This window comes from Achroia grisella, unplaced genomic scaffold (genome assembly GCF_030625045.1).
Source record: "Achroia grisella isolate CSIRO2021 unplaced genomic scaffold, CSIRO_AGI_Agris_v1 utg848, whole genome shotgun sequence".
Lineage (NCBI taxonomy): Eukaryota > Metazoa > Arthropoda > Insecta > Lepidoptera > Pyralidae > Achroia > Achroia grisella.
This window is the reverse complement of record NW_026713041.1, coordinates 240,496-254,505: the sequence shown is the minus strand read 5'-3', so window position 1 is coordinate 254,505 and position 14,010 is coordinate 240,496. Positions and strand designations below refer to the sequence as shown.

Here is a 14,010-nt window from a genome sequence, read left to right as displayed (position 1 = left end):
TTTATTTTTTTAATATTAGCTTCTATCTTTTATACTTACTTGATCAATGCTTCTGAAGCCTATGACAGTAAAAATCTTGTCTAGGATCTTTTCATACACTGGGACACTGAGCAAGTAATCACCGTGTTGTTTGAGGTAATATACGAATGTACATACTAAATATTAATTCATTGTTTAAGCCAACGTATAAATGGCAACGTGTAAAATATAAATTATCTCAATTTTTCATAATATTAGGATGAAGAAATTTGTAATATAATATTTTAGGATATAATATATTCTTGTAAACAGATGTTATTATTATAATTTTTTGAGAAAACAATGTCTGTAAGCACTTATTGTAAAAGTTTGCCGCCCACAAAATATCTGACTGCGGCGATGCGCCGCGCCGCGCCGGGCTGCTCCATAATGGTACGCCTCTGAAATCGAACCTGCAAAAAGTAGGTCAGGAGGATTATCTGCTAATTATTATTATATATATTATATAATTAGGAAAATTAATACTCAATTTTTCAACAATGCTTATTGTTTTAAATATTAGATATATACATGGATTTTATGGTCATTATTTTATAACAATGTTGTTAAGATTATAGCCCCAAGTCAGGGCCAAAACACGTCAAACATTTTCTCTCTGCTGAAAACTTGTATGCTTAGGAAAATTATATTATGAGTGTAATGTAAAATCTGGCGATAGAACACCACCATATAGTCAGCTGACAATTTTTATTCTTAAAGGTATAATTTTCATGAAAGTTAATTTACTATAATTTGGTAACAATTTCAACCGAGTAGATTTTTTTTAAACATGTTGGGCAGATTATTGCTTTTCAATCCAGCTACGGAACGACAACTATCGTTCAATAGTCTTCATTTTACAAGATTTCGCCTGAGAAGAAATTAATCATGAACATCTGTTGCTGACTCGCGAATCATTAGGGAATTTTCATTATTATTTATTTTGGAACGTACGAGTACGTATACACATTTTTACGGTAATTTTTAAGTTCACAGTATGATATTGTCAGTTTTGTTAATTACCTGACGAAATTATATAGCAAATGAAAATAGGTGAAACCTTTATATTATACATACTCACCTAAGGCCAAGGAAAGAATATATAATATTTAATGATGAATGAATCAATAATGAGAATTAGAAAATTCCGAGAATTACTTGTAGACACTAAAATGTACATTTACTGAAGTAACATTCAGTAGATTTTATAAGTAAGCGTGTCATAATAATGACTGGCAAGCTGCGTACAACTTGAGTTTTCAGTTTTAGAATCAGTCGAGAAGCGCGTAAGCAGTTCGCGCACGCGCTCTCGAGCTCTATCGTGTATTTATGAGCTTTTGCGGTTTGCGCGCGAAAATAGTTCTTCCGACATCTTTAAATTCGCGGTAAATATTTTTAATTATTATAATAATTAAATTTATAAATTGTATTTATGTAGATATATTTCTCATTTGGTAGTGTGCTATATGTAAGTACTAGCATTGTTAATACGTGGGTACCTAATTTAAATTAGATTTTAAATTAAATTTTGTATTGTATAATCTCATGCCATATTAACAATGTTGTTTTTATTTACTCTAATATAAATATTTAGTCTATTACAATGCTAAATCTACTAGAATAGTTATTTGGTTCTAAATTAGATAACAAATATTTATAAAATTAATCGCTGGAAGCAAATATATAAATTGCGATGGAAAATAAATTAATATTTATTTATAATATAAAGTAGTTCATAAATAATTTTGAAAAATAGTACCTACTTTAAATTTATAACAATAACGATTAATTCAATTATAGTATCTAAAAAAAGTTAGCGACTTTTTGTAATATTGACATATATCAGTTATAGTAATATTTCCTTATAGCAAGGACCATATTAATTATATACATATTATAATTACAAAAATTCAAGCAAATTAATTACGTTAATTAAAAATTCAAAACCTGAGTAGATATAGTAGTTGTAATTCATAACAATGCGATTCTATATGGTTATTCTTTTTTAAATTTATACACTGTTATATGTATACTGAAGATACTAATAAAATTATTAAGTTAATTATTAAGTATTTTGAATTTTTTATTAACGTTGCTTGAATTTTTGTATTTTATAATAGGTATATAATTGGTATGCTCTTTGCTATAAGGAAAATATTGATTACTAAGGATCTAGCAATAATATGTAACTTACATTATCTGAGTTATTACAATTATAGGTTATAAGTTATTACAATTAAATTACATTATAGGTACTAATATTTTTACGAAGTACATAACATTGTTCATATATAAATAGCAGTAGCTCCGGGAAATGTAGTACTGATTTTATTTGAACCATATAATAGATAACAAAAATCGGGTTACGAGCAAAAATTACGATAACAATGGTTTCGGTGGCAACGGTCACTCTAGTCTAGTGGCCTATTTATTTAGGTATTTAGTAATGAATTTCTTATTGTTAATAATTGTTTTAAGTATTACATACTTACTTACAGTCTAACGCTGTGTTTCCCAACCTTTTTAGAGCCATGTTCCACCTTAGCCAGGAAATTCACTAGGAAATTGTCAATTAAACAGGTTTTTTTTTCGGATTGTCCCCCTTAACAATCAAATTGCCCCCCTGTGGGGCTGGGCCCCACGTTGGGAAACATTGGTCTAACAACTTATGATATTAAACATTATGTAGTTATATAATCGCAGTTTATATGAAGGTTATAATTTTTAACAAATAGTGTTCATTTTCAAAAACACTATGACTAATCTTATATTATATGAAAATTTCAGCAGGTAACATGGCTTTACCGGCCATGTGTACGCGCGGCCTGCTGTTGCTGTCTTTTGTACTTACCTCATATGCACTCACTTTGGACGAAGGTAAGCATTAAATATACCACAGTATATATATATTACGTAATAAGTATCGCAAATCATCAATGGGATATGCAATTCATTGATTAATGACGGATTGTTCATTTTTGGTTCTTTAAACCAATACTCTAGAGATCAAAAATTATATTACTTTCCAATAAAAAACATGCAATAGGTACAGCACCTACGATATGACTAAGCGAAGCTAACGGTCCTCGCAGTGGTTATGGTCCCTGACTGATGTGGTGCTGACTATGAATAAGTCATAGTCAGCACCAAAGATTTCATATTGTCATATGATACCATTGTCACCTCTTGATGTGTTGCAGTTTTGAAGCAATAAGAGAACTGCCATAGTATCAATATGTTCGATTAAACGATGAGCATTCAATTAAAACAGATATTATATATAAATCTACCTGTGTACCTGTGTGAGACACGAAAACAAACCGGTAACAGATACAAAATAACTTTTGGAATAACTTTTTAAGCTCATTGTAGCATTAAGCTTAACTTTTTACTATGTAATAGTTTTATTAACTTGCACAAAACATGATTTTATTAAATCTGTATTTATAGAGGATATTGTATGTACTAGACCGGTGATTCCCTATAAGTGGTACGCGTACCCCCAGGGGTATGTGAAGTTGCATCAAGGGGTATATACGGCTATCAGTAAAACAAACGTATACACACTCACAAACTTTCACATTTATAATATTAGTGGGATTGCTAGAATAAGGGGTACGCAAGATTACAGGACTTTTTTGAAGTGGTACGTAGCAAAAATTATTTGGGAATCACTGTACTAGATCGAAGTGGTGGGTATATTTTTTTATAATTTGTAATATCTCAGGACAATTTGTACAACGCCATCTAGTCCCAAGCTAAGCAGAGCTTGTATTATAGGTACTATACAACTGAAATAAATACGTGGATTTTTATTTTATTGTAAATAAATAAACATCTTATACTTAGATAACACCCAGACCGATACAAACAATTATACTTATATGTACGAATGTTTGTACCGTGCGAGGAATCGAACCCGCGACCATCGGATAATAAAGCGGTATACCTCTAGACACTAAGTCTGTCATATGAAACAACTGCATAATATTCAGACATTAATTTACGTTCGTGGAGTGTATACTCTTACATATGTTTGTGAATGTAATCCTTCACAGTTGCTGTAATCCTTGTTTTGATGAAATATGAAATTGTAAGACTTAGTAGGTACTCTACTTATATGTATAAATATGTAATGACCTATATAACTACGATACAATATATAACGAATTAAAAGAGAGTTTCAAATATTAAAATTTATACGTCATTAAATATATTTTATTTAAATTTTGTACTAATATATTTAATCTAAAATAAGCAGATGATATTGCGGATTAGTATTTTATGAAGGAATACTAAATTGGCTCCAAACAAAAAAGATCCAAGTAATCTACCACATGATGAAAATAAATGTATTTAATCTTATATATTGCAGTGTGAAGTGAGTATACGACATGACAAACTAATTAATGAATTGAAATTCACACAGAACCTACAGATTACAGTATCTGTGCCACAAGACAAATGAATATTTTAATGGATGAATCTAAATGAACGTTAGCGAAGTATATTTGTTTGTAATGGATTTAGTAAAAATATATATACTAACATAGAGAGATATAGAGAGCTGTCTTTTATTATAATAGATCACAATTACTGAAGTGATGCAAAAAATAACAATATTGAAAAGAACACTTACATTTTGAATATTTATAAACGAATAAAAATAAATCTATCTAGTGCCAAGCTTTATGATAATGGAATGGTCCTCCCGCCTGCGCTAACAGTGCGCTGGCGGGACACCACTGGAATATGATAAGGAGAACATGTGGTCAGGTCAGATGGCTCATTGTGGAAAAATTGCAGCTAGTTTAATATAAAAGAAAAACGTAAAGAAATCCAAGTTTCAATGAAAATTGTCCAGCTGTGTATTAACGCAGTAGTAGGTGGGTATACTAAATGCGGTCCCTCATTCGCTACTATTTCCGTACTCATTAGTTAGACGCGAGAAATAGAATACCTCCAGGAAAATACAGGCGGATGATTAATTGTAGCAAGGGAACTGCGGCCGGCGACTGAACCACTGAACTTGCTAAATAAGTCATTCCAAGTTGTTCGGGCAATTTGGTAATATAAACTATGCTGCATATTCAAACGAATAACTAATTTAGCGGATAAATATACGTATGTAAATATTTACCTATATTTAACCGCAAAATTAGTGAGCAATATTTACATTATTTACACTCATTCAGTGTAAATAGTTGGTATTTAGTGGTATTACTATTTAAAGTCGTTACAAAATTGTATATATCCCTGGTATAATTTACAGACTGATTTCCATATGCAACCTTTGGTGTGGATATAAACTAAATAACTAACTTTAGAAAAATAAGTATTTGTTCGAAATCTCTGCATATTATGTAAATATTTAATTTGTATAAGAAATAAAAAAATCATATCAGCAATAAAAAAACACTAATAGTGTTAGAACTGTTTTATTAACAATTATTTCTAACAATTTTCTTAATTTAAAAAAAAGTTCACGTAATACTATATTAATTAAGTGGTAATGGGAGGTTTTAGTTTTTATGAATAAAAGTATTGATGAATAAAAGACACAATTAGTGTTAACTTTTGTATGCTATAGACAACAAACTTATATAATATATTGAATATCGTGTAACAAATTAATACATTACTTGCGCTATAGGTAGTAGAGATACCCGACTCTATTATTGGAATTCTAAGACACAAATTCATACAATACAACTACTTGCTTAGAAATTCTATAATATTAATATCTAATGCCAATCCCTCATTATAATTTACTAAATGTGTAGGTAGACAGTGACTGAAATAAACAGGACACCCAATTATTTATTACTTCGACAATGTTGAATATTGTACTTATCGAATGTTGAAAGGAAAGGTGACACGGCAACTTATATATACGCTACTACTCATACATATATAGGTTACTATTTTTTTAATGACGATTATGAAATGGTGCGCTAACAGTTTATGTTAGAAGGACACCATTGGAGGATGATAAAATGAGTGTGAAGTCAGGTCAGTCAGCCCATCTTGGCAAATGGCAATTTACAATGATGGTCAACCTGACATGGTACATTGCAAGAAATGGGGTTAATATTCCATAGTCCTGGCAATCCCTTACTAACTTATAGTGAATGTGGACTAAACATTAAAAACTATATTTGTTACCGACCGATCGAAATGCGGTTTCAATGTTAGTGTTAAATATTAAGTAGGCTTTTTTTTAATATCTGTTATATTAAACTGTTTATCATACTTAGGTAGGTATCATTGTGTCATACTTAGACTAAACCGCAAGTTAGTCGTAGTCTCATACATTACGACATTTTCTAATCTCAATTTAACTTCATTATTCTTGATAATTTTCATGACTGTCTTATGTTTAATAAATAAATTAGTTCACACATAATTTCTCTCTATACTGAATTATATACGAAAGTGTCTGTCTGTCTTTTTGCTATATTTTCTCGAAATAACGGCTAAATGTAACTGAATCAAATTTGTCATGAAGATTGATTGCATCACGTGGACAGAAATGGGGAAGAGATACCCCATTTCTTAAAAAAGGCATAATAGCAAGTATATATAATATATATATATCTATCTACTAGTTGCCTGTCCCGGCGTCACCGTATTTAACAAAATTTCAAAAATTATAGATTTTAACACATGTAGGTACATATATACCATCGCTATTGATGTCATCTATAAAACTGTAGTACATCGTTTTGCTTTATCATCAATAATTTCCGCAGTTTACGCGATTTAAAGAATATGTTTGGTAATTATTTCGTACAATGGGATACATTATCGACGTTTTTATACTGATTGCTAACGTTTCTGAAATTATTTTAATGCCTATATTCATTAGGTATAATATAAGAATTCAATGGTAATAAACAATCAATATTTCCTCTTTATAATATTATATAGTATAGATAGACATATGCATACATCTGTGTGGTATCTATGTATTACCTTTGTTTACGTAATTAAAGTCCTAAAGGATTGATTTATTAATAATACTGTGTGTGTTTAACTTTATGAATGAATATGAATATTTATTTATAGTTCACTACAATGAGGAGGTTAAAAATATTTTTCGAAGGAATAACAAGTACCAGGCAGACAAAACCGTGGGCATCAGGTAGTAAAATGCATAACTCCAGCTACAAATTTGTAAGAGACTGGATCCTACACTAGATTGGAGAGAATTTAACTTAGAAATCCAATCTCCAACTCAGACGCATTGCGATGTGTACAATATGCAATATACAATATATGAAATTAAAAAGAGAAAGTATAAATATTCTGTTAATAATATAATATTACTGGATAATTTAGATTCAAAATTAGAGCTGAACTTCATTGTTTTTTTAATTACGTCCAAACAAAAAACCAATGTTTGGGCAATGAAATGTGAACGCAAGCATTAGATATCAAATCGGTTTGTGTATGTGATGTTTTAATAAAATCAGTCTCATGCTTCTAATTTCATCCTAATTAACATGACGTAAAACTAGTTACGTAAGCTTTGATGCCATGATTCCAATGATGTTATTTTCTTCATTAAATACAACCGTAACACTAAGTTTTAGAACTCTTTCATAAGTGCTAGTGGGTAGTTTGTATTTACACACTGAAACTAAAAAATAAGGTTATTATAATTATTTAAAAGAGCAACATGTAAGTTTCTTGCTCTTTCTTCTTATGATAAAACAGCTTACCAAATGAACGGTAGATTAAATGGTATGACTATTCAAAAGTGCGTAAATGTAAGTTTGGTTGATGAATTTTCTATTTTAATGTATTAGTTTCATTAAAGTGTTTGCATTACGTTTAAATAGTAGGTATTAATGCATTTTACGCGCTTTTGACTCAAACAAAATATGGTAGAATTTGACTTAAGATTATAAATTAATAAAAAAACATGTTAACACGTTCCATTTAGACAATTTTGAACTCATAAATTCTGTTTCTCAGATGTTTTCATATTTATACTACGACTGTAGTATAAAAAATATAATAAATTAACACCTCATGAACATTTTAGATTTTAATGTAACTAAGGAGAGTCATGGCGTATAGTGTATAACAGTATATACGTAGGTACCAAGATACTGTTACATAGGGGTATCTAAAGCAAACAGTGCAATCAACTGTTAGTTATTGTTAGCCCTTGACGTCGCTGTAATCCAATTAGGTAGTTAGCTTTACGGCTGAAAGTTCCATATATTCACATACATAATTCATATACTTGATACAGAATTTGTCCCCGTCCTAAACAAACCGTCACTTAATCTATTTGTCACACTTTGTTGGGAGACGTAGACATGACAAGTGGGCTAACAGTGAATTACTGGAGAGTGATTGTAGTATTATACGTATGAAAAAGGTGTGACACCGCAGTTCGTCCGTACCTACTACCGTCCTTCTATTTTCTTGCAATATTTTTAAAAGCGTTTAGTAGTATCTAACATTACACAATAATATACAGAATACAGATGTTAAATTTCTAATTATAGATGTACGTATTCTATATTTCTCCAAAATCCCTTAATCGGATTAAATACGGAGAATAGAATGCATAGATTGTTGTAAGATTTCTATACAGAAATAGCGTACACACACGATGTTTGTAACAACCAAATTTATAACTATTAAATATGTAACGCTGCTATTAACAATTCGCTATTTTCATAAATTAGAATCGATAGGTTTCTGACTTTCTATGAATAATCTGAGTTGAGTTGCAGTTACAAAATACGTTGTGTATTGCAAAGGTAACAGTAAAATATAGTTCATCATTATGTACTAACTATTTTTCAGCAAAATTGACAATTTTAATCTCTTTCAAAGATGATGAGTTTTAGTAATAGCATTATGTAAGTAAGCATCTAGTTTCATATACGTTAATAAGACTTAGTCGTCTCTTAGTAGGTATACGCGATCTGTCGGATCATAATTATTTTTTCCAAATAATATCCAATTTTTAAAAAACTTTTACAGGGATGACATTATACAAAATAGATAATAATAATAACTTTATATTGTGCACACATAAATAAAGAACAATAAATATTGTATAATAAAAAAAAATCTTACAAAAGGCGGTCTTATCGTTACTAGCAATCTTTCACAGACGACCTGGGGTTGACAGACCTACATATAATGTATTCAGGCATATACATTCAATATATACAATAAAGGAAACAAAATCTCTAAAACGGACCTAACAAGAAAAGTATATTATATACATGTTTCTAGAGACGCATGTTCCCTTGTAAAAGTTAAATTAATAATACTAATAATAATCTCCGGACAATTCACACAGCGCCATCTAGTCCCAAGTTAAGCTAGCTAAAACTTGTTTTACGGTATGTAATATTATGTTATCTGTGGTTAGGGGAACTAGATAATTGATACAAGTACATAGATTTTTTTTTCGTAAATATATACATATTATACATAGAAAACACCCAGATCGATACAAACAAGCATATTCATGAATACAAATGTTTGTGCCGTGCGAGGAATCGAACTCGCGACCATCAGACGTAAAGTGGTGTGCTAGACCGCTAGATCACCGAGGTCATCAGAATATATTTTATTGTTAGGTTTCCGTACCTACAGATATTGTCTACTAGTATAAAATAGTTATTCTTATTGTTATTAAGTACTATGTTACTGTAAACGATTATTAATTATCACATTATTAGTATTTGTAAATTTAAATATCTTACAATAAGTCATCGTTTTCAACATTAACCTACCGTCCTAAAGTCAGTGGGTCATTGGACATATGGTGGCACCTTATTGGGTGAGAATGATTGTTTACGTAATATGTATTCAACATTCATACCCAGTCTGTTTTGTAAAAAGAAACTGACATACTCATAAGTATAAAAGACACACAAACATATTTATATTATATCTATGTTTGTGTGTATATTTCGTTGCTTCATTTCTCAGATATTATTATTCAAATTCAAATTAATAAACTCATAATACCGATCGAACTTCACTTTAAAAAGTTCGTTTGATCTTATATAATATCATGTCGTATATAATTTTTATAACTTATTAAATATTTAACCAGGTTTTAAAATAAACAATTTGGGACGAATTACTATATTAAAAATATATAATAAAAGCCCTTCTGTTATTGTTCTTATTCTCTCCACTGGAGCGTACAGCGGAGCTGTTAAGGCCAGCTGCGGCCAGCAGCATTAGAAAGTTCGAAAAACCTGGTACGTTACTTACGTGACAAAGGATTTTTGAGGAGGAAAATTCTTCCTCTCATCTTATTAATATTATAAACGCGAAAGTTTGTGAGTGTGGATGAATGTTTGTTTTTGAACGGATTTCGATGAAACGTTACAAGAATGTAGCTTATACATCAGAATAACATATAGGCTATAAATTTCACGCGGGTTTATTAATTAATTTCTAATAGATCCCTAATCTCTTCAATATGGGTTTGTCTTGCAGGGGTAGGTTAAGATTCTAGTTAGCAATATGTATCGTACATACTCATATATAACTGTCTGGTACATCAATTTTACATATAATAATATATAGTCTTTTATATATAGGCAAAATAGTAGTTTAAACATATATACTTGGTTTATGAATTTCAAAATAAATATTAAGATAATGGCGATGATTAGATGTCCTTGGTGTCTCGATGGTCGCGGGTTCAATTCCTTGCACGATACAAATTTTCTATATATATTACAAAAAAAATCTAAGTGTACATATGTATAACATGTGTGTATAACATAGACACTTAGATTTTTTATATATATAGATAAAACACAAACTCTACCTTATTTGCTACTAGATGGTGAATTTCGTTATGTGAATGGTCCAGGGGTGTTATTATTATTATGATGAAGTTTAGATAGTACAAAGACATCTGGAATTGATAGTAATATTTTTGATTACAATACCAGACTGAAATAAATCATGTAACTCTGGGAATTTAATGACAACGTATGTACCTACACAGATGTTTAACTGCGTACTACAATAAAATACAACTAAAATAATGATTATTATACCGGTTGTTTAATTTAGATACTGTGAAAAAAATAACATACGTATATTTATTTTAAAGTACGATATGAAAAATTGCTAATGTAGATAAGCAATTTTTCAGTTCGGTTATAACTTGTAGATTTATACAAGTAGTAAGTAGTTACTGTAATAAGTAAGTACTAAGTTGTACACAGTAGGTCCCTAAGTATCTGAGTCCAAGACAATAATTATCTGTTCTTATTTTGTACTTGTTTTATTTTGTAAAATAAAATATAAAATTCTTATAGGAAAATCAGATTGTTTTGTAATTACATGCTACACTAACACTTTAACAATAATAACAATAACCCAGATAGCGACAATACAGACAGCGCTACCTAGTCACAAGCGAAGCAGAGTTTGTGCACTAGATAATTGATATAAATACTTTTTTTTTTTATAAATGTGTATGTAACTCAATATATATAAAACACCCAGACTATATACAAATAGTCAGAATCTATATATATACATGTATATTAATATTAATAAAATAAAAAAATTGCACCGTGCGAGTAATAGATCATCGCGTACAGCGGTGTGCTAAAGCGATACTCCACCGAGGCTCTCAATATATCGTTTAGTATAAAAACACCTTTTTGTATTCTCTTGTAGAAAATAAATTTGAATTAAATGCATGTGGTTGCGACTGACATCATCGTTTCGTGTTAGCACTGCCTGTGGTATTGCGTTTACCACCCACGCATGTGCATTGTAATAAACGGGCAAAGGATTAATATTATTCACCTAATTTGTACAACTGGGACATGGTAAGTCGTCAATCAAGTTTTACAACTAAAGTTTGTATCGGCAACAGGATAATAAAATTCTTGGAAGTAGGTAGATATACAATTTATAAAACGTGTTGTACCTATAGACAAGAAGAATGATGAAGTTTTGGTCTAATCTTACAGTGCTTGAGAGACTTTTATGTAATTATAATGACAAATCAGAAGGCTATCTGATGGTAGGTGAATGGCAGGTAATTGGCAACCATTGTCTATATAAGTCGATAGTTGAATAGTACTATTGAGTTCGCTGATAATGCGATAATGTGATGCTCGTGATACTCTCAAGCTTGGCCATTCCGAAGGACACGGATGACGATTGTCAACCAAACACCTTACAAAGTAAACTGCTTGGCAGCTGAAATAGGTGTATACCACTTTTTATAAAGTCTACTTCGTTAGTTTAAACAACGTATTTAATAATTTTAACCTTATGAAAGTTGTATTGACATCTCGGCCTCGGTGGTCTAGCGGTCTAGCATACCCTCTTATTTTCAATTGTCGCGAGTTTGATTCCTTGCATGGCACAAACATTTGTATTCATAAATATGATTGTTTGTATCGGTCTGGGTGTTATCTATGTATTATGTGTATGTAGTTATTAAAAGAAAATGTTTCTATATGTTTACATCAGTCGTCTAGTACCCATAACACACGCTCTGCTTAGTTCGGGATTAGATTGCGCTGTGTGAATTGTCTCGAGATTTTATTATTACATCTCACTTAATACCTTCCCCTACCGGCTTGTTTAAGCTGCTGAAAGGGCGAGGTAAGATATGTATATAATTACATGGTACGGAGGCGTAACAAATTAATCCTTAGACATTCCTGGGCATTAAGATGTTAGGGATTATATTTGTAACGCATGAGAGGTACTACGGGTGTTATATATTTTGTAACATATGTCAGGTTACACATATGTATGTACGGTGGTTTTACGGTTAACACATATATCCACAAGGATGCATGCACTCAACTCGTTTGCTTTTTTTTATTTATTCATTAAATTACATATTGTACAATTTTTTTTATTAAATATGCCACTTGTACCTAACAGCTCCTCTGTGCTAACGGTTTAAGCTGGCGGTGTACCAGTGGAGGATGATATGTGTGATATGAGATGAGTTTGCCCGTTGTTTATCATGATAGTTTCTAGGGGGAACATCGTGAAGGTTAATCTGCCATACGTATAACGTAGACAGCTAACCCCATTGCTAGCAATGGGGTTAGCTGTCCACGTTACTAACACTCATATTCTCCCATTCTCAACTAAGCAATAAGACAATAACACAAGTAGCTGTAATCAATTTAAAAAATAAATAAGCGGAAAGCTTATATAGGAGATAACATTTTATTTTGTATAGTGTGTTATTAACAATGATAGTACATATTATATTTCGTAAATTAATAAGCAAGGAGTTTATTATGCGCGGTATAAGGCCTGCCTTTACGGGCACTCTCATAGCAGTTGTTTTCGAACCGAGATCAGTATGTTGGTATCCGTTAAAAAATGTTTTGTACAACACACAGTACTTAGTTCTATTTCCCAAAAAGATTGTAGTGCCCGTAAAACATTCCTTGATCTGAGTCTCAAAATATAATTGTAATGGTACACCGCATCTGTGGAAGCCTTTACGCTGTGAATTTGTTTGCATTAATTTTGGCACTTTGTTCTTATTTAAATATTATAAATGTGAAAGCGAGTTTGTTTGTTTGTTACTCCTTGACGTTTTAATGGTTTAATCAATCTTCCTAAACTTTGGGGTGGGTAATTACGATCATTTTATATGACCTGAAAATAGATATTCGCTATTTTGTGTTTGGGTCAATAAAAGTGTTAATTTTTGAAGAATAAATTATTTTATGATGTCCATAAAGATTTTTCAGGTTTAGATTTATTTTAAGACAACATTACGATGCCTTATATAACTACTGTAGTAATTAAATTAAGATATGTTTGTATACAAGGTTTTCAGTCAAGCTTTAAAGCTTTAAATTAAATATTATAATTAGGCAAATAAAATAAATTTAACTATGACATGAACGTAAAATATATTTGAAGAGAATGGACGCGTTTTGTTTATGTTTAATCGACTAAATATATTTAATTTAATTGTTTAATGATGCG

The 14,010-nt window shown here is 30.6% G+C and overlaps 1 protein-coding gene across 1 annotated transcript in view; it reads left to right on the top strand.

Annotated features, from left to right (window-relative positions):
- The first annotated feature begins 1,286 nt into the window (after window positions 1-1,286).
- The window catches only part of LOC131852386 (cartilage oligomeric matrix protein), a 37,492-nt gene continuing 24,768 nt past the window's right edge, over window positions 1,287-14,010 (top strand). The window contains exons 1-2 of the mRNA XM_059203062.1: window positions 1,287-1,403; window positions 2,806-2,895. Of these exons, the coding sequence (XP_059059045.1) occupies window positions 2,814-2,895 (82 nt within the window). The 5' untranslated portion in view covers window positions 1,287-1,403; window positions 2,806-2,813. The remainder of the gene's footprint in view (window positions 1,404-2,805; window positions 2,896-14,010) is intronic.